The sequence below is a fragment of the Ranitomeya variabilis genome, chromosome 1 (assembly GCF_051348905.1).
Source record: "Ranitomeya variabilis isolate aRanVar5 chromosome 1, aRanVar5.hap1, whole genome shotgun sequence".
In the NCBI taxonomy this organism is placed as follows: Eukaryota; Metazoa; Chordata; class Amphibia; order Anura; family Dendrobatidae; genus Ranitomeya; species Ranitomeya variabilis.
Genome location: NC_135232.1, coordinates 651,203,193 through 651,230,846, shown reverse-complemented (window position 1 = coordinate 651,230,846; position 27,654 = coordinate 651,203,193). Strand labels below are relative to the sequence as shown.

General features: G+C 42.5%; 1 protein-coding gene across 1 annotated transcript in view; it reads right to left on the bottom strand.

Moving 5' to 3' along the window:
- Nucleotides 1-638: 638 nt before the first annotated feature.
- Nucleotides 639-27,654, bottom strand: part of LOC143815495 (carbohydrate sulfotransferase 9-like) — a 185,684-nt gene continuing 158,668 nt past the window's right edge. The window contains exon 3 of the mRNA XM_077294781.1: nt 639-2,523. Coding sequence (XP_077150896.1) covers nt 1,667-2,523 — 857 coding nt within the window. The 3' untranslated portion in view covers nt 639-1,666. The remainder of the gene's footprint in view (nt 2,524-27,654) is intronic.

Sequence of the window (27,654 nt, the reverse complement as noted above, 5' to 3'; positions counted from 1 at the left end):
TTCGCAGCGGCCAATCCGCTGCGGATCCGCGGCCAATCCGCTGCGGATCCGCGGCCAATCCGCTGCGGATCCGCGATAGAACCTACCACAGCGATCAAAATGTACTTGTAATGAATCTGCCGGCTGGCAGATTCGGCGGGCACACAGCGCATGCGCCCGCCGTTTTCCAAGATGGCGGCGCCCATGGAGAAGACGGCCGGACACCGGGAGGGACATCGAAGCTAGGTAAGTATGAAGGGGTGGGATCGGAACACGGGGGGGGGATCGGAGGACCGGGGGAGCGGACAAGAGGACCGGGGGAGCAGACAGGAGGGAGGGGGGGAGCGGACAGGAGATCGGGGCAGAAAGGACGACTGGGGGGGCGATCGGTGGGGTGGGGGGGACAGATCGGGGTCTCCAGCCATGGCAGATGCTATTGCAGCATCGGCCATGGCTGGATTGTAATATTTCACCATTTTCATAGGTGAAATATTACAAATCGCTCTGATTGGCTGTTTCACTTTCAACAGCCAATCAGAGCGATCGTAGCCACGGGGGGGTGAAGCCACCCCCCCTGGGTTGAAGTACCACTCCCCCTGTCTCTGCAGATCGGGTGAAAATGGAGTTAACCCTTTCACCCGATCTGCAGGGATGCGATCTTTCCATGACACCACATAGGCGTCATGGGTCGGATTGGCACGGGTTTTCATGACGCCTACGTGGCGTCAAAGGTCGGGAAGGGGTTAAAACACTGCAAAAATGCTTAAAGTAAAAAAAAGGCACTAAAAAAAAGACATGTATTGTAGGCGTTTTTTCCGCTTACCATTCTGGTTTTGGGTGCAGAAATAAAAAACATTGCAAAAACTCATGTGAACATACCCTTAGCTTGTTAATGACCGCCAATACGTCTTTTAACTGACCTGAGATATAAGAGGATAGCATCCCCATACAGGAGACAATCCAGGAGCTATCGGCTCTACACCATAGCTGACAACTTGCTGCATTAGTCACGATCAGTGTTTGCACCTTCCAAATCTGTTTAACCTCTTAGATGCTGTTGTCAATAGTGACTACATCATTATAAATGGTTAACAGAGTGTGGGGGCTTCCTCTTTACTCAAACTGGTGCCCTCAGATCATGATTTTGTGGTCCTGATGTTTGCTATGGCAATTCACGACCAAATAGCGGCCTTAGAGTCTGACTGCTATAGTAATCTGTTCAGAAGTTAGAGGCATTTAGGTGGTAAAAATACACATATTCATTTCTGTCATACCACTTTGCATTAATTCCTGTAAAGCACCTGAAGGGTTAATAAACTACCAGACAGCAGTTTTCAATATGTTAAGGGGTGCTGTTTTGAAAATGGTATTACGTTTGGGGGTTTCCCAATATATGGGAGCCCTAAAGTCACTTCAAACATGGATAAGTCCCTAAAAAAAAAAATTTGGTAAATTTCCTTGAAAAAATGAAAAATTGCTGCTACATTTTTAAACCTCCTAAAATGCTAACAAAATAAAATAACATTTTACAAATGGTGCTGATGTAAAGCAGACATGTGGGAAATGTTATTTATTAATGTTTTGCTGTGGTATGACCATCTGGATTAAAGGGATAATCATGCAAATCACTGCGATTTGTTGAAAGCGTTGCAGAGTTCTTACCACATAAAGTGACACTGGTCAGATTTCAAAGATTTGGCTCCGTCACTAAGGGGTTAAGGAGTTTAGAAATAGTAGTCTGACTATAACCAAATATGGAGAAATCAAGGCTGTAAACGCTGAGCAATTTCCTAAAGAGTATAGGAGGAAGCATTTCCAGGTACTGTATGCTTATGTCTTCATTTGTACGGGACTCATTAGAGTGATGTTTCATTGTGGGATATTTCAAATTTTTGGGAGCCTTTATAATTTTCAAAACAAAATCTGCATCATCTGCTAAAGTTTCAAACTTGCCAATGAAATCATATTGGATATTGCATGGCTCACATAGTTGATACATTGGCTTCCAGTGAGTGTCTCTATAGTAAGGCTTCTCTTTAGTGATGTAGTTGGCAAACTGTTCAAAAGTAATGTTTGTTTTAGATTGAATCCCAAGTGATTTTTTGATCAGTTTTGCAATGGTTTTACTGTAGTAAACATCATCTTTATGAAGGAACTTGTCTCTGTAGGCTGAAACAACTCTCTCTAGGGGATCTCGAGTGAACATCACTTTAGTATAATTTGCTAGAAACTCTTTCTGACGAGATGGAGGATATGAGCTTAACTTTTTAAGTTGTTTTGAGGCGTGAACTTGGTAATGTTTGAGCTCATAAAGAGTGCGGCCAAGAGATTCATTCAGTAAAAGGATTATTCTCTTCCAATTAGAGCAGCCCACCTTTGGAACCTCACAGTATATAAACTGATGGCGGTGTTCCACATATAGCTGAGCTGCTACTTTACGGTTTAGTACAAAGGATGAGGTGGAGAGATTGTTGCTCTTGCAGACAGATCTTACAACAGCCTTCCTGCTTTCCTGAGCCTCCACAACTGAATATTGTGGATTATCTGCAAAAAAATCAAAATAGTTAACACTCATGGTATACATACATATTCCAACTTCATCATATAAGGCACTGATCACATGTGTGTTTAAAGGAGTGGAGAAGCTTTCGACACTTCCCCTTGAAGATCTTGTGGTTATATGATGCATTGCCATGTTTTAAATGTTGTTTTGTCTGTTTTGTGGCCTGCAACAATTGGTTAGCTACAGACAGGTAGATATGGTACCAAACTAAATAAAATTTAGCTTTTAATATTTAATTTAAAATCTTCTAGACAAAAAACGACAAAACACACATAAAATATAGCAGAGTTGAATGCACCCAGATCATATGTATATTTCTCCTCGGTGTATCCAAAATTGCTCAAAAGCATTCCAGGGTCAAAACCCCGCTCCTAGGCGCTTGCAATTTGAGCAACAATAAAGCATTGACCTAAGGCCTCATGCAGGAAACTCTCTATGTACACAACAATCGACATAACTTAAATGATGAATCTATATCACATAGTACATGACAACCATAAAAGTAAAGGACAAATGCTGAAAAAATGGAACAGTCTCACACAGATAGTGTACGTTGATTTCGCCTGGTCTCACATGGACTGTTCCACCTAGATGCCTCCAATCAATCCCAAGGGAAATGTGGGGAAACGGGTGAAATTCAGTCCCCATATACTGAGGATGCTACTGAACAAGGAGGTTGTTTATCCCTTGTGAGGGAAACATCTCATCTCCCCCAACCGGCACTTATTTATTTAATCTTCCTCCCCTGATGATCTGAGAGAGTGAAACGCGTTGGAAGGCCATGGGAATCAATGTCCTGATGCGCAATTATCTCAATAGTGGGTTTTCAAGTATACGGAGACTGAATTTCACCCGTTTCCCCACATTTCCCTTGGGATTGATTGGAGGCATCTATGTGGAACAGTCCATGTGAGACCAAGCGAAATCAACGTACACTATCTGGGTGAGACTGTTCCATTTTTTCAGCATTTGTCCCTTACTTTTATGGTTGTCATGTACTATGTGATATACATTCATCATTTAAGTTATGTCGATTGTTGTGTACAGAGAGTTTCCTGCATGAGGCCTTAGGTCAATGCTTTATTGTTGCTCAAATTGCAAGCGCCTAGGAGCGGGGTTTTGACCCTGGAATGCTTTTGAGCAATTTTGGATACACCGAGGAGAAATATACATATGATCTGGGTGCATTCAACTCTGCTATATTTTATGTGTGTTTTGTCATTTTTTGTCTAGAAGATTTTAAATTAAATATTAAAAGCTAAATTTTATTTAGTTTGGTACCATATCTACCTTGCTATTTATCAAATCTTGGATTGGTAGGAATTATTCTTTACTAGCTACAGACAGGGTCAACTGTTGGGGTCAGCTATGGGGGAAGGAGTTGCATGGGCAAAAGAAAATCCATTCCTGTTAGGCAGATAGGAAAGAGTGGTAAAAGTAGACAGACCTATGGTCCTAATGTTAGCAGATCTGCATTGAAACAGGTGTTGTGTTCGAAGAAGGGGGACAATACTCAGATAGCACATCTGAAGTAAGCAAGGATTAAGTGGCAGAAAAATTCCTTATCTCAGGCCAGATGTGAGTGTCATAGAGTTGAAGATGGCCAGACTGGGACATGTGTTCTTCTACGGGGGAAACTGATAATGCAATGGCAGAAAAACGAGTGTGTCACCCTCATCAAATTGACTTTTAGAATAGCAGTAAGGAGATGTAGCGATGCACCTCAGCTGAGGAGATTCTCACACAAAGGGAAGATGGAAATTCCTATGGTGCTTTGCTGGTCTAATGTAACATGTATCAAAAGTAGTGTACCACCACGTGTACAGAAAAGTGGTCTTTAAGTGTTGTGCCTGCTGTCTGCTGTATATACTCCATCAGCAGTTTGTTTAATAAAAACAAAATGTATTTTTTCACTCTGGTCTCTCTCATTTATAACTACTTCATCAGATCCTGGTCTTCCATATCAAGCGGCATAATGCAGTCTGCAGTGGTTTATCGTTAAAATAGCAGCACACACACAGCCAAGTTCCTTATTTTCCTGTAGCGATTCGTGGATGCGACCCTTGGACGGCCATGTGTCCAACTGGGCAAATTCCTGGAGTGCGGCAGCACTGATCTAAAAAGTTACCCTCCAGCCCTGTTTTTTGGCTACAGACCCTTTAAATCTTGACCGCCAGCCATTTAAATTCTGTGTATGCAGACAGTAAATGTGCACACAGGCATTTATAACTTTTCTGAGGGGCTAAAAGGGCTGAGACCAGTTCTGACCAATGGCTAATCCCAGCATCAGGACAATTTTATGTGGGCAAAGTTCATACTGTGCTCTGTCCCTGACATCCCAAACTTCCTCAGTGTCCCCAGCGTGTACATGGAATCTTCTCCTCTGTGCGCCCACTCTGGACACGCTATAATTTCCCCACATCTCCATGATCTGAGGGAATCCTGGCTGTGATGGAACCTCTATTAGTGTATGCAGCAGTCAAAGCCCCGGATATGATGTACAGTGGGGAAAATAAAAGTTTTCCTACCTACAAAGAATGGAGAGTAGGGTTGAGCGAAACGGATCGTTCATTTTCATAAGTCGCCGACTTTTGGCAAAGTCGGCATCTCATGAAACCCGACCCGATCCCTGTGTGGGGTCGGCCATGCGGTACGCGATCTTGGCGCCAAAGTCGCGTTTCGTATGACGCGTTTAGCGCCATTTTTTCAGCCAATGAAGGAGTGTGGGCAGAGTGATGACATAGGGGTTAGGGGCGTGCACGGCTATCATCATTTTATCGCTTGTGCGCAGTAGGGATTTGCAATGTGTAACACAAGATTTTCTGTGCTGGGACGTTGGGGAGAGAGAGAGAGAGAGAGAGAGAGAGAAAAAAAATTCCCATTGACGTGCATAGGGTTTCGTGTTCCGGCCGATCCTCGACTTTTCGCAGTAATCGGCCGATTTCGCCCGACTCGACTTTTCAAAAAGTTGGGTTTCGCAAAACATGACTCGACCCTAAAAAAGTCAAAGTCGCTCAACCCTAATGGAGAGGTCTGTAATTTTTTATCATAGGTACACTTCAAGAGTGAGAGACAGAATCTTAAAAAAAAAATCCAAAAAATCACATTGTATGATTTTTACATAATTAATTTGCATTTTATTGCATGAAATAAGTAAAAAGAATAACTATTTGGAAAAGAAACCTTTTGTTTACAATTACAGAGGTCAGACATTTCCTGTAATTCTTGACCAAATTTGCACACACAGCAGCAGGGATTTTGTCCCACTCCTCCATACAGATCTTGTTCTGCCCATTTATGAGCAGCAGGATAAATATTCATAGCGTAATACCAGTTACAACCCTTAGAGGTCATTAGTTGCCCATATATCCTGTTTCTGTATGCATTAGTATTTCTCCTTTAAGAAGTAGTGTGTTCTGATTAGAACCGCCCCCTTAGCTTCCCTGGGAGAAGAGCTCCAGACATCTTTTCCCAGGCTTTCTAAAGTGATACACATTTGTTTCTGGCTCTCTCTTCAAACCAATCACTCATCCTGTCCAGTGGATCCCGGTGAGAGTCTTAATGCAGTTATGTGTTTGTGCCAAAATCTGTATATGCAAGACGTTATGCAGCCACAATGTAGAATATTGTGAAGTGAGGCATATTGTGCTCTGTATCCTCCAGTTTAGTTAGAATGCTCTTTGCACTGCATACAGATAGGTGCATTTCTGTATAGACTAGAACAATGCTAGCAGCAAGAACTTTGCAATTATAAGGCTGGAGTCACACTTGGCGTAAGACAATACGCCACGTATTATACATCCGTACTACGGCCGTAATACGGAGAAATGTTCCCAAAATATTGATCCGTAGTCAGGGTGTTTCAGCGTATTTTGCGCATGGCATCCTCCGTATGTAATCCGTATGGCATCCGTACTGCGAGATTTTCGCGCAGGCTTGCAAAACCGACATCTAATGGATTTATGTGCTCAAATGTTCATTAAAACATATATACAGTATATATATATATGTCATTGAGACACATATATATATATTCTGTATTTAGATTTCATTCAGCGCGATATCTGTGAACAGCCGGTAATTCAATTGCCGGCTTCTCATTTCTCCTGCACAAACCCGACAGGATATGAGACATGGTTTACATACAGTAAACCATCTCATATCCCCTTTTTTTTTGCATATTCCACACTACTAATGTTAGTAGTGTGTATGTGCAAAATTTCAGCGCTGTAGCTGCTGAAATAAAGGGTTAAATGGCGGAAAAAATTGGCGTGGGCTCCCGCGCAAATTTCTCCGCCAGAGTGGTAAAGCCAGTGACTGAGGGCAGATATTAATAGCCTAGAGAGGGTCCATGGTTATTGGCCCCCCCGTGGCTACAAACATCTGCCCCCAGCCACCCCAGAAAAGGCACATCTGGAAGATGCACCTATTCTGGCACTTGGCCACTCTCTTCCCACTCCCTGTAGCGGTGGGATATGGGGTAATGAAGGGTTAATGTCACCTTGCTATTGTAAGGTGACAGTAAGCCAGATTAATAATGGAGAAGCGTCAATTATGACACCTATCCATTATTAATCCAATTGTTTGAAAGGGTTAAAAAACACACACACACACATGATTTAAAAGTATTTTAATGAAATAAACACAGCGGTTGTTGTAATAATTTATTGTTCTCTCAATCCATTTCCAGGCCCTCGCTTGGCAAAATAATAAACGCACAAGATACATACCTTCTGCTGAAACGTCACGTCCCACGAAGTAATCCATCTGAAGGGGTTAATTAATATTACAGGCACGAGCTGCGATAAACCACTCGCTCGTGCCTGTAATCCCCCGGGTGCTGAAAGGAAAGCTGGATCTGTACTTACATTGAGTCGCGGTGAGGCGCCCTCTGGTGGATGTTCTCATGAACTGCAGCCTGGGAACTTTTTCCCACGCTCCAGGTCATATGAGGACATCCACCAGGGGGCGCATCACCGCAACTGAAGGAAATGTAGGTCAATGACCTACATTTCATTCATTCGCCGGGGAATTACAAGCAGGAGCACACCGCTGCATTAGCAGGGCTCCTGCCTGTAATATTAGTTAACCCCTTCAGATGGATTACATCGTGGGAAGTGATCGGACATTAGCAGGTATGTATCTTGTGCGTTTATTATTTTGCCAAGCGAGGGCCTGCAAATGGATTGAGAGAACAATAAATTATTACAACAACCGCTGTGTTTATTTCATTAAAATACTTTTTAATCATGTGTGTGTGTGTTTTTTAACCCTTTCAAACAATTGGATTAATAATGGATAGGTGTCATAATTGACGCCTCTCCATTATTAATCTGGCTTAATGTCACCTTACAATAGCAAGGTGGCATTAACCCTTCATTACCCCATATCCCACCGCTACAGGGAGTGGGAAGAGAGTGGCCAAGTGCCAGAATAGGCGCATCTTCCAGATGTGCCTTTTCTGGGGTGGCTGGGGGCAGATGTTTGTAGCCAGGGGGGGCCAATAACCATGGACCCTCTCCTGGCTATTAATATCTGCCCTCAGTCACTGGCTTTACCATTCTGGCGGAGAAAATTGCGCGGGAGCCCATGCCAATTTTTTCCGCCATTTAACCCTTTATTTTAGCAGCTACAGCGCTGAAATTTTGCACATACACACTACTAACATTAGTAGTGTGGAATATGCAAAAAAAAAGGGGATATGAGATGGTTTACTGTATGTAAACCAGGTCTCATATCATGTTGGGTTTGTGCAGGAGAAATGAAAAGCCGGCAATTGAATTACCGACTTTTCACTAACACCGCTGCGTATTTCTCGCAAGTCACACTGCTGGTCCGTGTGGAATCCGTATTTTTCTCGCCCCCATAGACTTTCATTGGCGATTTTTTTGCGCAATACGCTGACAAACGCAGCATGCTGCGATTTTGTACGGCCGTAGAAAGCCGTATAATACTGAACCGTAATATACGGCTAATAGGAGCAGCCCCATTGAGAATAATTGTGCCGTATGTAATGCGAGTTTTACGGACGTAGTTTCTGCGCTCTTACGTCCGTAAAACTCGCATGTGTGACCCCGGCCTAACTCTGTAATGTCCCAGCTACTGATGGTAATTGCACCCTGTATCATGCTGTTGTTTCTGTGACGTGCCTGTGTTTATTCTTTGCAGTTTTTACCATTATCATTCACATTATTACCTCAATAAATATACACTTAATAATCCGTACAGTCTGCTTACTGGGGAAGTGGACGAGGGATAAGCTGTAGGGTTGAGCGAAACGGATCGTTCATTTTCATAAGTCGCCGACTTTTGGCAAAGTCGGCGTCTCATGAAACCGAGCCGATCCCTGTGTGGGGTCTGCCATGCGGTACGCGACTTTCGTGCCAAAGTCGCGTTTCAATGACGCTAAAAGCGCCATTTCTCAGCCAATGAAGGTGGACGCAGAGTGTGGGCAGCGTGATGACATAGATCTCAGTCCCCACCATCTTAGAGAAGGGCATTGCAGTGATTGGCTTGCTTTCTGCGGCTTCACAGGGGCTATAAAGGGGCGTTCCCGCGGACCGCCGTCTTACTGTTGCTGATCTGAGCGTAGGGAGAGGTTGCTGCCGCTTCTTCAGAAGCAGGGATAGTGATAGGCAGGGTACATAAAGCTACAAACCGCTTGTGCTGTAGCGATTTCCACTGTCCAACACCACCTTTTGTTTGCAGGGACAGTGGAAGCTACATTTTTTTTTCCTCAGCGCTGTAGCTCATTGGGCTGCACTAGAAGGCTCCCTGACCCTGATAGCTACGTTGCTGTGCCTGTGTGTACGCCGCTGTGCAAACCAACTGCTTTTTTCAAAGCACAAATACTGTTTTTCCTTCCTTTCTGCACAGCTATCTTGTGTGTTTGTCCACACTTTTGTGTGCTGCAGTCCTTTTTACAGCTGCCTGCCATACTTTTCTGAGATAACTGCAGGGAGATAAATTTGGCAAGTCTGCCTCCGTGCCATTGCTGTGTGTGGCATCTGTCTCTCATTGTGTGGCACCGAAAACCACTGTGTAATACTTGCCCATTTTTTTGGAGGGGGGTACATTCTCCCTTTTCAAAAAAAAATAATTAGTGGGAGATAAATATTGGCAAGTCTGCCTCCGTGCCATTGCTGTGGGTGGCATCTGTCTCTCATTGTGTGCACCGAAAACCACTGTGTAATACTTGGCCATTTTTTTATTTTTGGGTACATTCTCCCTTTTCCAAAAAAAATAATTAGTGGGAGATAAATATTGGCAACTCTGCCTCTGTGCCAGTCCTGTGTGTGGCATCTGTCTCTCATTGTGTGGTACGGAAAACCATTGTGTAATACTTGGCCATTTTTTTGGGGGGGGGTACATTCTCCCTTTTCAAAAAAAAAATTAGTGGGAGATAAATATTGGCAAGTCTGCCTCCATGCCATTGCTGTGGGTGGCATCTGTCTCTCATTGTGTGGCACCGAAAACCACTGTGTAATACTTGGCCCTTTTTTTATTTTTGGGTACATTCTCCCTTTTCAAAAAAAAATAATTAGTGGGAGATAAATATTGGCAACTCTGCCTCTGTGCCAGTCCTGTGTGTGGCATCTGTCTCTCATTGTGTGGCACCGAAAACCACTGTGTAATACTTGGCCATTTTTTTTTTGGGGGGGGGTACATTCTCCCTTTTCAAAAAAAAAAAATAGTGGGATATAAATATTGGCAAGTCTGCCTCCGTGCCATTGCTGTGGGTGGCATCTGTCTCTCATTGTGTGGCACCGAAAACCACTGTGTAATACTTGGCCATTTTTTTATTTTTGGGTACATTCTCCCTTTTCAAAAAAAAATAATTAGTGGGAGATAAATATTGGCAACTCTGCCTCTGTGCCAGTCCTGTGTGTGGCATCTGTCTCTCATTGTGTGGCACCGAAAACCACAGTGTAATACTTGGCCATTTTTTTTTTGGGGGGGGGGGTACATTCTCCCTTTTCAAAAAATAATATTAGTGGGAGATAAATATTGGCAAGTCTGCCTCCGTGCCATTGCTGTGGGTGGCATCTGTCTCTCATTGTGTGGCACTGAAAACCACTGTGTAATACTTGGCCATTTTTTGGGGGGGGGGTACATTCTCCCTTTTCAAAAAGAAAAATTAGTGGGAGATAAATATTGGCAAGTCTGCCTCCGTGCCATTGCTGTGTGTGGCATCTGTCTCTCATTGTGTGCCACCGAAAACCACTGTGTAATACTTGGCCATTTTTTTTTTTTGGGGTACATTCTCCCTTTTCAAAAAAAAAAAATTAGTGGGAGATAAATATTGGCAAGTCTGCCTCCGTGCCATTGCCGTGGATGGCATCTGTCTCTCATTGTGTGGCACCGAAAACCACTGTGTAATACTTGGCCATTTTTTTATTTTTGGGTACATTCTCCCTTTTCAAAAAAAAATAATTAGTGGGAGATAAATATTGGCAACTCTGCCTCTGTGCCAGTCCTGTGTGTCGCATCTGTCTCTCATTGTGTGCCACCGAAAACCACTGTGTAATACTTGGCCATTTTTTTATTTTTGGGTACATTCTCCCTTTTCAAAAAAAAAAATTAGTGGGAGATAAATATTGGCAACTCTGCCTCTGTGCCAGTCCTGTGTGTGGCATCTGTCTCTCATTGTGTGGCACCGAAAACCACTATGTAATACTTGGCCATTTTTTTGGGGGGGGTACATTCTCCCTTTAAAAAAAAAAAAAATTAGTGGGAGATAAATATTGGCAAGTCTGCCTCCGTGCCATTGCTGAGGGTGGCATCTGTCTCTCATTGTGTGGCACCGAAAACCACTGTGTAATACTTGGCCATTTTTTTATTTTTGGGGTACATTCTCCCTTTTCAAAAAAAAATAATTAGTGGGAGATAAATATTGGCAAGTCTGCCTCTGTGCCAGTCCTGTGTGTGGCATCTGTCTTTCATTGTGTGGTACCGAAAACCACTGTGTAATACTTGGCCATTTTTTTTTTTTTGGGGTACATTCTCCCTTTTCAAAAAAAAATAATTAGTGGGAGATAAATATTGGCAACTCTGCCTCTGTGCCAGTCCTGTGTGTGGCATCTGTCTCTCATTGTGTGGTACCGAAAACCACTGTGTAATACTTGGCCATTTTTTTGGGGGGGGTACATTCTCCCTTTTCAAAAAAAAAATTAGTGGGAGATAAATATTGGCAAGTCTGCCTCCGTGCCATTGCTGTGGGTGGCATCTGTCTCTCATTGTGTGGCACCGAAAACCACTGTGTAATACTTGGCCATTTTTTTTGGGGGGGGGGTACATTCTCCCTTTTCAAAAAAAAAATGAGTGGGAGATAAATATTGGTAAGTCTGCCTCCGTGCCATTGCTGTGGGTGGCATCTGTCTCTCATTGTGTGGCACCGAAAACCACTGTGTAATACTTGGCCATTTTTTTATTTTTGGGTACATTCTCCCTTTTCAAAAAAAAATAATTAGTGGGAGATAAATATTGGCAACTCTGCCTCTGTGCCAGTCCTGTGTGTGGCATCTGTCTCTCATTGTGTGGCACCGAAAACCACTGTGTAATACTTGGCCATTTTTTTTTGGGGGGGGTACATTCTCCCTTTTCAAAAAAAAAAATTAGTGGGAGATAAATATTGTCAAGTCTGCCTCCGTGCCATTGCTGTGGGTGGCATCTGTCTCTCATTGTGTGGCACCGAAAACCACTGTGTAATACTTGGCCATTTTTTTATTTTTGGGTACATTCTCCCTTTTCAAAAAAAAATAATTAGTGGGAGATAAATATTGGCAACTCTGCCTCTGTGCCAGTCCTGTGTGTGGCATCTGTCTCTCATTGTGTGGCACCGAAAACCATTGTGTAATACTTGGCCATTTTTTTTGGGGGGGGTACATTCTCCCTTTTCAAAAAAAATAATTAGTGGGAGATAAATATTGGCAAGTCTGCCTCTGTGCCAGTCCTGTGTGTGGCATCTGTCTTTCATTTTGTGGTACCGAAAACCACTGTGTAATACTTTGCCATTTTTTTTTTTTTGGGGTACATTCTCCCTTTTCAAAAAAAAATAATTAGTGGGAGATAAATATTGGCAACTCTGCCTCTGTGCCAGTCCTGTGTGTGGCATCTGTCTCTCATTGTGTGGTACCGAAAACCACTGTGTAATACTTGGCCATTTTTTTTGGGGGGGGTACATTCTCCCTTTTCAAAAAAAAAAATTAGTGGGAGATAAATATTGGCAAGTCTGCCTCCGTGCCATTGCTGTGGGTGGCATCTGTCTCTCATTGTGTGGCACCGAAAACCACTGTGTAATACTTGGCCATTTTTTTTGGGGGGGGGTACATTCTCCCTTTTCAAAAAAAAAAATGAGTGGGAGATAAATATTGGCAAGTCTGCCTCCGTGCCATTGCTGTGGGTGGCATCTGTCTCTCATTGTGTGGCACCGAAAACCACTGTGTAATACTTGGCCATTTTTTTATTTTTGGGTACATTCTCCCTTTTCAAAAAAAAATAATTAGTGGGAGATAAATATTGGCAACTCTGCCTCTGTGCCAGTCCTGTGTGTGGCATCTGTCTCTCATTGTGTGGCACCGAAAACCACTGTGTAATACTTGGCCATTTTTTTTGGGGGGGGGGTACATTCTCCCTTTTCAAAAAAAAAAATTAGTGGGAGATAAATATTGTCAAGTCTGCCTCCGTGCCATTGCTGTGGGTGGCATCTGTCTCTCATTGTGTGGCACCGAAAACCACTGTGTAATACTTGGCCATTTTTTTATTTTTGGGTACATTCTCCCTTTTCAAAAAAAAATAATTAGTGGGAGATAAATATTGGCAACTCTGCCTCTGTGCCAGTCCTGTGTGTGGCATCTGTCTCTCATTGTGTGGCACCGAAAACCACTGTGTAATACTTGGCCATTTTTTTTGGGGGGGGGGGTACATTCTCCCTTTTCAAAAATAAAAATTAGTGGGAGATAAATATTGGCAAGTCTGCCTCCGTGCCATTGCTGTGGGTGGCATCTGTCTCTCATTGTGTGGCACCGAAAACCACTGTGTAATACTTGGCCATTTTTTTTGTTTTTGGGTACATTCTCCCTTTTAAAAAAAAAATAATTAGTGGGAGATAAATATTGGCAACTCTGCCTCTGTGCCAGTCCTGTGTGTGGCATCTGTCTCTCATTGTGTGGCACCGAAAACCACAGTGTAATACTTGGCCATTTTTTTTGGGGGGGGGTACATTCTCCCTTTTCAAAAAAAAAAAATTAGTGGGAGATAAATATTGTCAAGTCTGCCTCCGTGCCATTGCTGTGGGTGGCACCTGTCTCTCATTGTGTGGCACCGAAAACCACTGTGTAATACTTGGCCATTTTTTTATTTTTGGGTACATTCTCCCTTTTCAAAAAAAAATAATTAGTGGGAGATAAATATTGGCAACTCTGCCTCTGTGCCAGTCCTGTGTGTGGCATCTGTCTCTCATTGTGTGGTACCGAAAACCACTGTGTAATACTTGGCCATTTTTTTTGGGGGGGGTACATTCTCCCTTTTCAAAAAAAATAATTAGTGGGAGATAAATATTGGCAAGTCTGCCTCCGTGCCATTGCTGTGGGTGGCATCTGTCTCTCATTGTGTGGCACCGAAAACCACTGTGTAATACTTGGCCATTTTTTTTGGGGGGGGGTACATTCTCCCTTTTCAAAAAAAAAAATGAGTGGGAGATAAATATTGGCAAGTCTGCCTCCGTGCCATTGCTGTGGGTGGCATCTGTCTCTCATTGTGTGGCACCGAAAACCACTGTGTAATACTTGGCCATTTTTTTATTTTTGGGTACATTCTCCCTTTTCAAAAAAAAATAATTAGTGGGAGATAAATATTGGCAACTCTGCCTCTGTGCCAGTCCTGTGTGTGGCATCTGTCTCTCATTGTGTGGCACCGAAAACCACTGTGTAATACTTGGCCATTTTTTTTGGGGGGGGGTACATTCTCCCTTTTCAAAAAAAAAAATTAGTGGGAGATAAATATTGTCAAGTCTGCCTCCGTGCCATTGCTGTGGGTGGCATCTGTCTCTCATTGTGTGGCACCGAAAACCACTGTGTAATACTTGGCCATTTTTTAATTTTTGGGTACATTCTCCCTTTTCAAAAAAAAATAATTAGTGGGAGATAAATATTGGCAACTCTGCCTCTGTGCCAGTCCTGTGTGTGGCATCTGTCTCTCATTGTGTGGCACCGAAAACCACAGTGTAATACTTGGCCATTTTTTTTGGGGGGGGGGTACATTCTCCCTTTTCAAAAAAAAAAATTAGTGGGAGATAAATATTGGCAAGTCTGCCTCTGTGCCTGTCCTGTGTGTGGCATCAGTCTCTCATTGTGTGGTACCGAAAACCACTGTGTAATACTTGGCCATTTTTTTTTTTGGGGTACATTCTCCCTTTTCAAAAAAAAATAATTAGTGGGAGATAAATATTGGCAACTCTGCCTCTGTGCCAGTCCTGTGTGTGGCATCTGTCTCTCATTGTGTGGTACCGAAAACCACTGTGTAATACTTGGCCATTTTTTTTTTTGGGGGGTACATTCTCCCTTTTCAAAAAAAAAATTAGTGGTAGATAAATATTGGCAAGTCTGCCTCCGTGCCATTGCTGTGGGTGGCATCTGTCTCTCATTGTGTGGCACCGAAAACCACTGTGTAATACTTGGCCATTTTTTTGGGGGGGGGTACATTCTCCCTTTTAAAAAAAAAAAATTAGTGGGAGATAAATATTGTCAAGTCTGCCTCCGTGCCATTGCTGTGGGTGGCATCTGTCTCTCATTGTGTGGCACCGAAAACCACTGTGTAATACTTGGCCATTTTTTTGGGGGGGGTACATTCTCCCTTTTCAAAAAAAAAATTTGTGGGAGATAAATATTGGCAAGTCTGCCTCCGTGCCATTGCTGTGGGTGGCATCTGTCTCTCATTGTGTGGCACCGAAAACCACTGTGTAATACTTGGCCATTTTTTTATTTTTGGGTACATTCTCCCTTTTCAAAAAAAAAAAATTAGTGGGAGATAAATATTGGCAACTCTGCCTCTGTGCCAGTCCTGTGTGTGGCATCTGTCTCTCATTGTGTGGCACCGAAAACCACAGTGTAATACTTGGCCATTTTTTTTTTGGGGGGGGTACATTCTCCCTTTTCAAAAAAAAAAATTAGTGGGAGATAAATATTGGCAAGTCTGCCTCCGTGCCATTGCCGTGGGTGGCATCTGTCTCTCATTGTGTGGCACCGAAAACCACTGTGTAATACTTGGCCATTTTTTTTATTTTTGGGTACATTCTCCCTTTTCAAAAAAAAATAATTAGTGGGAGATAAATATTGGCAACTCTGCCTCTGTGCCAGTCCTGTGTGTCGCATCTGTCTCTCATTGTGTGGCACCGAAAACCACTGTGTAATACTTGGCCATTTTTTTATTTTTGGGTACATTCTCCCTTTTCAAAAAAAAATAATTAGTGGGAGATAAATATTGGCAACTCTGCCTCTGTGCCAGTCCTGTGTGTGGCATCTGTCTCTCATTGTGTGGCACCGAAAACCACTATGTAATACTTGGCCATTTTTTTTTTGGGGGGGGGTACATTCTCCCTTTTCAAAAAAAAAATTAGTGGGAGATAAATATTGTCAAGTCTGCCTCCGTGCCATTGCTGTGGGTGGCATCTGTCTCTCATTGTGTGGCACCGAAAACCACTGTGTAATACTTGGCCATTTTTTTTTTTTGGGGTACATTCTCCCTTTTCAAAAAAAAAAATGAGTGGGAGATAAATATAGGCAAGTGTGCCTCCGTGCCATTGCTGTGGGTGGCATCTGTCTCTCATTGTGTGGCACCGAAAACCACTGTGTAATACTTGGCCATTTTTTTATTTTTGGGTACATTCTCCCTTTTCAAAAAAAAATAATTAGTGGGAGATAAATATTGGCAACTCTGCCTCTGTGCCAGTCCTGTGTGTGGCATCTGTCTCTCATTGTGTGGCACCGAAAACCACAGTGTAATACTTGGCAATTTTTTTTTGGGGGGGGGGTACATTCTCCCTTTTCAAAAAAAAAAATTAGTGGGAGATAAATATTGGCAAGTCTGCCTCCGTGCCATTGCTGTGGGTGGCATCTGTCTCTCATTGTGTGGCACCGAAAACCACTGTGTAATACTTGGCCATTTTTTTATTTTTGGGTACATTCTCCCTTTTCAAAAAAAAATAATTAGTGGGAGATAAATATTGGCAACTCTGCCTCTGTGCCAGTCCTGTGTGTGGCATCTGTCTCTCATTGTGTGGCACCGACAACCACAGTGTAATACTTGGCCATTTTTTTTTTTGGGGGGGGGTACATTCTCCCTTTTCAAAAAATATTAGTGGGAGATAAATATTGGCAAGTCTGCCTCCGTGCCATTGCTGTGGGTGGCATCTGTCTCTCATTGTGTGGCACTGAAAACCACTGTGTAATACTTGGCAATTTTTGTGGGGGGGGGTACATTCTCCCTTTTCAAAAAAAAAAATTAGTGGGAGATAAATATTGGCAAGTCTGCCTCCGTGCCATTGCTGTGTGTGGCATCTGTCTCTCATTGTGTGCCACCGAAAACCACTGTGTAATACTTGGCCATTTTTTTTTTTTGGGGTACATTCTCCCTTTTCAAAAAAAAAAAATTAGTGGGAGATAAATATTGGCAAGTCTGCCTCCGTGCCATTGCCGTGGATGGCATCTGTCTCTCATTGTGTGGCACCGAAAACCACTGTGTAATACTTGGCCATTTTTTTATTTTTGGGTACATTCTCCCTTTTCAAAAAAAAAAAATTAGTGGGAGATAAATATTGGCAACTCTGCCTCTGTGCCAGTCCTGTGTGTGGCATCTGTCTCTCATTGTGTGGCACCGAAAACCACTATGTAATACTTGGCCATTTTTTTTGGGGGGGGGTACATTCTCCCTTTTCAAAAAAAAAATTAGTGGGAGATAAATATTGTCAAGTCTGCCTCCGTGCCATTGCTGTGGGTGGCATCTGTCTCTCATTGTGTGGCACCGAAAACCACTGTGTAATACTTGGCCATTTTTTTTTTTTGGGGTACATTCTCCCTTTTCAAAAAAAAAAATGAGTGGGAGATAAATATTGGCAAGTGTGCCTCCGTGCCATTGCTGTGGGTGGCATCTGTCTCTCATTGTGTGGCACCGAAAACCACTGTGTAATACTTGGCCATTTTTTTATTTTTGGGTACATTCTCCCTTTTCAAAAAAAAATAATTAGTGGGAGATAAATATTGGCAAGTCTGCCTCTGTGCCAGTCCTGTGTGTGGCATCTGTCTCTCATTGTGTGGCACCGAAAACCACAGTGTAATACTTGGCTATTTTTTTTTTTGGGGGGGGTACATTCTCCCTTTTCAAAAAAAAAAATTAGTGGGAGATAAATATTGGCAAGTCTGCCTCCGTGCCATTGCTGTGGGTGGCATCTGTCTCTCATTGTGTGGCACCGAAAACCACTGTGTAATACTTGGCCATTTTTTTATTTTTGGGTACATTCTCCCTTTTCAAAAAAAAATAATTAGTGGGAGATAAATATTGGCAACTCTGCCTCTGTGCCAGTCCTGTGTGTGGCATCTGTCTCTCATTGTGTGGCACCGAAAACCACAGTGTAATACTTGGCCATTTTTTTTTTTGGGGGGGTACATTCTCCCTTTTCAAAAAAAAAATTAGTGGGAGATAAATATTGTCAAGTCTGCCTCCGTGGCATTGCTGTGGGTGGCATCTGTCTCTCATTGTGTGGCACTGAAAACCACTGTGTAATACTTGGCCATTTTTTTATTTTTGGGGGGGTACATTCTCCCTTTTCAAAAAAAAAAATTAGTGGGAGATAAATATTGGCAAGTCTGCCTCCGTGCCATTGCTGTGTGTGGCATCTGTCTCTCATTGTGTGCCACCGAAAACCACTGTGTAATACTTGGCCATTTTTTTTTTTTGGGTACATTCTCCCTTTTCAAAAAAAAAAATTAGTGGGAGATAAATATTGGCAAGTCTGCCTCCGTGCCATTGCCGTGGGTGGCATATGTCTCTCATTGTGTGGCACCGAAAACCACTGTGTAATACTTGGCCATTTTTTTATTTTTGGGTACATTCTCCCTTTTCAAAAAAAAATAATTAGTGGGAGATAAATATTGGCAACTCTGCCTCTGTGCCAGTCCTGTGTGTGGCATCTGTCTCTCATTGTGTGGCACCGAAAACCACAGTGTAATACTTGGCCATTTTTTTTTGGGGGGGGGGTACATTCTCCCTTTTCAAAAAAAAAAATTAGTGGGAGATAAATATTGGCAAGTCTGCCTCCGTGCCATTGCTGTGGGTGGCATCTGTCTCTCATTGTGTGGCACCGAAAACCACTGTGTAATACTTGGACATTTTTTTATTTTTGGGTACATTCTCCCTTTTCAAAAAAAAAAATTAGTGGGAGATAAATATTGGCAAGTCTGCCTCCGTGCCATTTCTGTGGGTGGCATCTGTCTCTCATTGTGTGGCACTGAAAACCACTGTGTAATACTTGGCCATTTTTTTTTGGGGGGGGGTACATTCTCCCTTTTCAAAAAAAAAAAATTAGTGGGAGATAAATATTGGCAAGTCTGCCTCCGTGCCATTGCTGTGTGTGGCATCTGTCTCTCATTGTGTGCCACCGAAAACCACTGTGTAATACTTGGCCATTTTTTTTTTTTGGGTACATTCTCCCTTTTCAAAAAAAAAAATTAGTGGGAGATAAATATTGGCAAGTCTGCCTCCGTGCCATTGCCGTGGGTGGCATCTGTCTCTCATTGTGTGGCACCGAAAACCACTAATACTTGGCCATTTTTTTATTTTTGGGTACATTCTCCCTTTTCAAAAAAAAATAATTAGTGGGAGATAAATATTGGCAACTCTGCCTCTGTGCCAGTCCTGTGTGTGGCATCTGTCTCTCATTGTGTGGCACCGAAAACCACTGTGTAATACTTGGCCATTTTTTTTTTGGGGGGGGGTACATTCTCCCTTTTCAAAAATAAAAATTAGTGGGAGATAAATATTGGCAAGTCTGCCTCCGTGCCATTGCTGTGGGTGGCATCTGTCTCTCATTGTGTGGCACCGAAAACCACTGTGTAATACTTGGCCATTTTTTTATTTTTGGGTACATTCTCCCTTTTCAAAAAAAAATAATTAGTGGGAGATAAATATTGGCAACTCTGCCTCTGTGCCAGTCCTGTGTGTGGCATCTGTCTCTCATTGTGTGGCACCGAAAACCACTGTGTAATACTTGGCCATTTTTTTTTGGGGGGGGGGTACATTCTCCCTTTTCAAAAAAAAAAATTAGTGGGATATAAATATTGGCAAGTCTGCCTCCGTGCCATTGCTGTGGGTGGCATCTGTCTCTCATTGTGTGGCACCGAAAACCACTGTGTAATACTTGGCCATTTTTTTATTTTTGGGTACATTCTCCCTTTTCAAAAAAAAATAATTAGTGGGAGATAAATATTGGCAACTCTGCCTCTGTGCCAGTCCTGTGTGTGGCATCTGTCTCTCATTGTGTGGCACCGACAACCACAGTGTAATACTTGGCCATTTTTTTTTTGGGGGGGGGGTACATTCTCCCTTTTCAAAAAATAATATTAGTGGGAGATAAATATTGGCAAGTCTGCCTCCGTGCCATTGCTGTGGGTGGCATCTGTCTCTCATTGTGTGGCACTGAAAACCACTGTGTAATACTTGGCCATTTTTGGGGGGGGGGTACATTCTCCCTTTTCAAAAAAAAAAATTAGTGGGAGATAAATATTGGCAAGTCTGCCTCCGTGCCATTGCTGTGTGTGGCATCTGTCTCTCATTGTGTGCCACCGAAAACCACTGTGTAATACTTGGCCATTTTTTTTTTGGGGGGTACATTCTCCCTTTTCAAAAAAAAAAAAATTAGTGGGAGATAAATATTGGCAAGTCTGCCTCCGTGCCATTGCCGTGGATGGCATCTGTCTCTCATTGTGTGGCACCGAAAACCACTGTGTAATACTTGGCCATTTTTTTATTTTTGGGTACATTCTCCCTTTTCAAAAAAAAATAATTAGTGGGAGATAAATATTGGCAACTCTGCCTCTGTGCCAGTCCTGTGTGTCGCATCTGTCTCTCATTGTGTGCCACCGAAAACCACTGTGTAATACTTGGCCATTTTTTTATTTTTGGGTACATTCTCCCTTTTCAAAAAAAAAAATTAGTGGGAGATAAATATTGGCAACTCTGCCTCTGTGCCAGTCCTGTGTGTGGCATCTGTCTCTCATTGTGTGGCACCGAAAACCACTATGTAATACTTGGCCATTTTTTTTGGGGGGGTACATTCTCCCTTTTAAAAAAAAAAAATTAGTGGGAGATAAATATTGGCAAGTCTGCCTCCGTGCCATTGCTGAGGGTGGCATCTGTCTCTCATTGTGTGGCACCGAAAACCACTGTGTAATACTTGGCCATTTTTTTAATTTTGGGTACATTCTCCCTTTTCAAAAAAAAATAATTAGTGGGAGATAAATATTGGCAACTCTGCCTCTGTGCCAGTCCTGTGTGTGGCATCTGTCTCTCATTGTGTGGCACAGAAAACCACAGTGTAATACTTGGCCATTTTTTTTTTTTGGGGGGGGTACATTCTCCCTTTTAAAAAAAAAAAATTAGTGGGAGATAAATATTGGCAAGTCTGCCTCTGTGCCAGTCCTGTGTGTGGCATCTGTCTTTCATTGTGTGGTACCGAAAACCACTGTGTAATACTTGGCCATTTTTTTTTGGGGGGGGTACATTCTCCCTTTTCAAAAAAAAATAATTAGTGGGAGATAAATATTGGCAACTCTGCCTCTGTGCCAGTCCTGTGTGTGGCATCTGTCTCTCATTGTGTGGTACCGAAAACCACTGTGTAATACTTGGCCATTTTTTTTGGGGGGGGTACATTCTCCCTTTTCAAAAAAAAAAATTAGTGGGAGATAAATATTGGCAAGTCTGCCTCCGTGCCATTGCTGTGGGTGGCATCTGTCTCTCATTGTGTGGCACCAAAAACCACTGTGTAATACTTGGCCATTTTTTTTGGGGGGGGGGGTACATTCTCCCTTTTCAAAAAAAAAATGAGTGGGAGATAAATATTGGTAAGTCTGCCTCCGTGCCATTGCTGTGGGTGGCATCTGTCTCTCATTGTGTGGCACCGAAAACCACTGTGTAATACTTGGCCATTTTTTTATTTTTGGGTACATTCTCCCTTTTAAAAAAAAAATAATTAGTGGGAGATAAATATTGGCAACTCTGCCTCTGTGCCAGTCCTGTGTGTGGCATCTGTCTCTCATTGTGTGGCACCGAAAACCACTGTGTAATACTTGGCCATTTTTTTTTGGGGGGGGGTACATTCTCCCTTTTCAAAAAAAAAAATTAGTGGGAGATAAATATTGTCAAGTCTGCCTCCGTGCCATTGCTGTGGGTGGCATCTGTCTCTCATTGTGTGGCACCGAAAACCACTGTGTAATACTTGGCCATTTTTTTATTTTTGGGTACATTCTCCCTTTTCAAAAAAAAATAATTAGTGGGAGATAAATATTGGCAACTCTGCCTCTGTGCCAGTCCTGTGTGTGGCATCTGTCTCTCATTGTGTGGCACCGAAAACCATTGTGTAATACTTGGCCATTTTTTTTTGGGGGGGGGTACATTCTCCCTTTTCAAAAATAAAAATTAGTGGGAGATAAATATTGGCAAGTCTGCCTCCGTGCCATTGCTGTGGGTGGCATCTGTCTCTCATTGTGTGGCACCGAAAACCACTGTGTAATACTTGGCCATTTTTTTATTTTTGGGTACATTCTCCCTTTTCAAAAAAAAATAATTAGTGGGAGATAATTATTGGCAACTCTGCCTCTGTGCCAGTCCTGTGTGTGGCATCTGTCTCTCATTGTGTGGCACCGAAAACCACTGTGTAATACTTGGCCATTTTTTTTTTGGGGGGGGGGGTACATTCTCCCTTTTCAAAAATAAAAATTAGTGGGAGATAAATATTGGCAAGTCTGCCTCCGTGCCATTGCTGTGGGTGGCATCTGTCTCTCATTGTGTGGCACCAAAAACCACTGTGTGATACTTGGCCATTTTTTTATTTTTGGGTACATTCTCCCTTTTAAAAAAAAAATAATTAGTGGGAGATAAATATTGGCAACTCTGCCTCTGTGCCAGTCCTGTGTGTCGCATCTGTCTCTCATTGTGTGGCACCGAAAACCACAGTGTAATACTTGGCCATTTTTTTTTAGGGGGGGGGGGTACATTCTCCCTTTTAAAAAAAAAAAATTAGTGGGAGATAAATATTGGCAAGTCTGCCTCTGTGCCAGTCCTGTGTGTGGCATCTGTCTTTCATTGTGTGGTACCAAAAACCACTGTGTAATACTTGGCCATTTTTTTTTTTTTGGGGTACATTCTCCCTTTTCAAAAAAAAATAATTAGTGGGAGATAAATATTGGCAACTCTGCCTCTGTGCCAGTCCTGTGTGTGGCATCTGTCTCTCATTGTGTGGTACCGAAAACCACTGTGTAATACTTGGCCATTTTTTTTGGGGGGGGTACATTCTCCCTTTTCAAAAAAAAAAATTAGTGGGAGATAAATATTGGCAAGTCTGCCTCCGTGCCATTGCTGTGGGTGGCATCTGTCTCTCATTGTGTGGCACCGAAAACCACTGTGTAATACTTGGCCATTTTTTTTGGGGGGGGGGTACATTCTCCCTTTTCAAAAAAAAAATGAGTGGGAGATAAATATTGGTAAGTCTGCCTCCGTGCCATTGCTGTGGGTGGCATCTGTCTCTCATTGTGTGGCACCGAAAACCACTGTGTAATACTTGGCCATTTTTTTATTTTTGGGTACATTCTCCCTTTTAAAAAAAAAATAATTAGTGGGAGATAAATATTGGCAACTCTGCCTCTGTGCCAGTCCTGTGTGTGGCATCTGTCTCTCATTGTGTGGCACCGAAAACCACTGTGTAATACTTGGCCATTTTTTTTGGGGGGGGGGTACATTTTCCCTTTTCAAAAAAAAAAATTAGTGGGAGATAAATATTGTCAAGTCTGCCTCCGTGCCATTGCTGTGGGTGGCATCTGTCTCTCATTGTGTGGCACCGAAAACCACTGTGTAATACTTGGCCATTTTTTTATTTTTGGGTACATTCTCCCTTTTCAAAAAAAAATAATTAGTGGGAGATAAATATTGGCAACTCTGCCTCTGTGCCAGTCCTGTGTGTGGCATCTGTCTCTCATTGTGTGGCACCGAAAACCATTGTGTAATACTTGGCCATTTTTTTTGGGGGGGGGTACATTCTCCCTTTTCAAAAATAAAAATTAGTGGGAGATAAATATTGGCAAGTCTGCCTCCGTGCCATTGCTGTGGGTGGCATCTGTCTCTCATTGTGTGGCACCGAAAACCACTGTGTAATACTTGGCCATTTTTTTATTTTTGGGTACATTCTCCCTTTTCAAAAAAAAATAATTAGTGGGAGATAAATATTGGCAACTCTGCCTCTGTGCCAGTCCTGTGTGTGGCATCTGTCTCTCATTGTGTGGCACCGAAAACCACTGTGTAATACTTGGCCATTTTTTTATTTTTGGGTACATTCTCCCTTTTAAAAAAAAAATAATTAGTGGGAGATAAATATTGGCAACTCTGCCTCTGTGCCAGTCCTGTGTGTGGCATCTGTCTCTCATTGTGTGGCACCGAAAACCACTGTGTAATACTTGGCCATTTTTTTTTGGGGGGGGGTACATTTTCCCTTTTCAAAAAAAAAAATTAGTGGGAGATAAATATTGTCAAGTCTGCCTCCGTGCCATTGCTGTGGGTGGCATCTGTCTCTCATTGTGTGGCACCGAAAACCACTGTGTAATACTTGGCCATTTTTTTATTTTTGGGTACATTCTCCCTTTTCAAAAAAAAATAATTAGTGGGAGATAAATATTGGCAACTCTGCCTCTGTGCCAGTCCTGTGTGTGGCATCTGTCTCTCATTGTGTGGCACCGAAAACCATTGTGTAATACTTGGCCATTTTTTTTGGGGGGGGGTACATTCTCCCTTTTCAAAAATAAAAATTAGTGGGAGATAAATATTGGCAAGTCTGCCTCCGTGCCATTGCTGTGGGTGGCATCTGTCTCTCATTGTGTGGCACCGAAAACCACTGTGTAATACTTGGCCATTTTTTTATTTTTGGGTACATTCTCCCTTTTCAAAAAAAAATAATTAGTGGGAGATAAATATTGGCAACTCTGCCTCTGTGCCAGTCCTGTGTGTGGCATCTGTCTCTCATTGTGTGGCACCGAAAACCACTGTGTAATACTTGGCCATTTTTTTTTTGGGGGGGGGGGTACATTCTCCCTTTTCAAAAATAAAAATTAGTGGGAGATAAATATTGTCAAGTCTGCCTCCGTGCCATTGCTGTGGGTGGCATCTGTCTCTCATTGTGTGGCACCGAAAACCACTGTGTAATACTTGGCCATTTTTTTATTTTTGGGTACATTCTCCCTTTTCAAAAAAAAATAATTAGTGGGAGATAAATATTGGCAACTCTGCCTCTGTGCCAGTCCTGTGTGTGGCATCTGTCTCTCATTGTGTGGCACCGAAAACCATTGTGTAATACTTGGCCATTTTTTTTGGGGGGGGGTACATTCTCCCTTTTCAAAAATAAAAATTAGTGGGAGATAAATATTGGCAAGTCTGCCTCCGTGCCATTGCTGTGGGTGGCATCTGTCTCTCATTGTGTGGCACCGAAAACCACTGTGTAATACTTGGCCATTTTTTTATTTTTGGGTACATTCTCCCTTTTCAAAAAAAAATAATTAGTGGGAGATAAATATTGGCAACTCTGCCTCTGTGCCAGTCCTGTGTGTGGCATCTGTCTCTCATTGTGTGGCACCGAAAACCACTGTGTAATACTTGGCCATTTTTTTTTTGGGGGGGGGGGTACATTCTCCCTTTTCAAAAATAAAAATTAGTGGGAGATAAATATTGGCAAGTCTGCCTCCGTGCCATTGCTGTGGGTGGCATCTGTCTCTCATTGTGTGGCACCAAAAACCACTGTGTAATACTTGGCCATTTTTTTATTTTTGGGTACATTCTCCCTTTTCAAAAAAAAATAATTAGTGGGAGATAAATATTGGCAACTCTGCCTCTGTGCCAGTCCTGTGTGTGGCATCTGTCTCTCATTGTGTGGCACCGAAAACCACAGTGTAATACTTGGCCATTTTTTTTTTTGGGGGGGTACATTCTCCCTTTTCAAAAAAAAAAATTAGTGGGAGATAAATATTGTCAAGTCTGCCTCCGTGCCATTGCTGTGGGTGGCATCTGTCTCTCATTGTGTGGCACCGAAAACCACTGTGTAATACTTGGCCATTTTTTTATTTTTGGGTACATTCTCCCTTTTCAAAAAAAAAATAATTAGTGGGAGATAAATATTGGCAACTCTGCCTCTGTGCCAGTCCTGTGTGTGGCATCTGTCTCTCATTGTGTGGTACCGAAAACCACTGTGTAATACTTGGCCATTTTTTTTGGGGGGGGTACATTCTCCCTTTTCAAAAAAAATAATTAGTGGGAGATAAATATTGGCAAGTCTGCCTCTGTGCCAGTCCTGTGTGTGGCATCTGTCTTTCATTGTGTGGTACCGAAAACCACTGTGTAATACTTTGCCATTTTTTTTTTTTTTGGGGTACATTCTCCCTTTTAAAAAAAAAATAATTAGTGGGAGATAAATATTGGCAACTCTGCCTCTGTGCCAGTCCTGTGTGTGGCATCTGTCTCTCATTGTGTGGTACCGAAAACCACTGTGTAATACTTGGCCATTTTTTTTTGGGGGGGTACATTCTCCCTTTTCAAAAAAGAAAATTAGTGGGAGATAAATATTGGCAAGTCTGCCTCCGTGCCATTGCTGTGGGTGGCATCTGTCTCTCATTGTGTGGCACCGAAAACCACTGTGTAATACTTGGCCATTTTTTTTTGGGGGGGGTACATTCTCCCTTTTCAAAAAAAAAAATGAGTGGGAGATAAATATTGGCAAGTCTGCCTCCGTGCCATTGCTGTGGGTGGCATCTGTCTCTCATTGTGTGGCACCGAAAACCACTGTGTAATACTTGGCCATTTTTTTATTTTTGGGTACTTTCTCCCTTTTAAAAAAAAAATAATTAGTGGGAGATAAATATTGGCAACTCTGCCTCTGTGCCAGTCCTGTGTGTGGCATCTGTCTCTCATTGTGTGGCACCGAAAACCACTGTGTAATACTTGGCCATTTTTTTTTGGGGGGGGGTACATTCTCCCTTTTCAAAAAAAAAAATTAGTGGGAGATAAATATTGTCAAGTCTGCCTCCGTGGCATTGCTGTGGGTGGCATCTGTCTCTCATTGTGTGGCACCGAAAACCACTGTGTAATACTTGGCCATTTTTTTATTTTTGGGTACATTCTCCCTTTTCAAAAAAAAATAATTAGTGGGAGATAAATATTGGCAACTCTGCCTCTGTGCCAGTCCTGTGTGTGGCATCTGTCTCTCATTGTGTGGCACCGAAAACCACTGTGTAATACTTGGCCATTGTTTTTTTTGGGGGGGGGTACATTCTCCCTTTTCAAAAATAAAAATTAGTGGGAGATAAATATTGGCAAGTCTGCCTCCGTGCCATTGCTGTGGGTGGCATCTGTCTCTCATTGTGTGGCACCGAAAACCACTGTGTAATACTTGGCCATTTTTTTTGTTTTTGGGTACATTCTCCTTTTTCAAAAAAAAATAATTAGTGGGAGATAAATATTGGCAACTCTGCCTCTGTGCCAGTCCTTTGTGTGGCATCTGTCTCTCATTGTGTGGCACCGAAAACCACAGTGTAATACTTGGCCATTTTTTTTTGGGGGGGGTACATTCTCCCTTTTCAAAAAAAAAAATTAGTGGGAGATAAATATTGTCAAGTCTGCCTCCGTGCCATTGCTGTGGGTGGCACCTGTCTCTCATTGTGTGGCACCGAAAACCACTGTGTAATACTTGGCCATTTTTTTATTTTTGGGTACATTCTCCCTTTTCAAAAAAAAATAATTAGTGGGAGATAAATATTGGCAACTCTGCCTCTGTGCCAGTCCTGTGTGTGGCATCTGTCTCTCATTGTGTG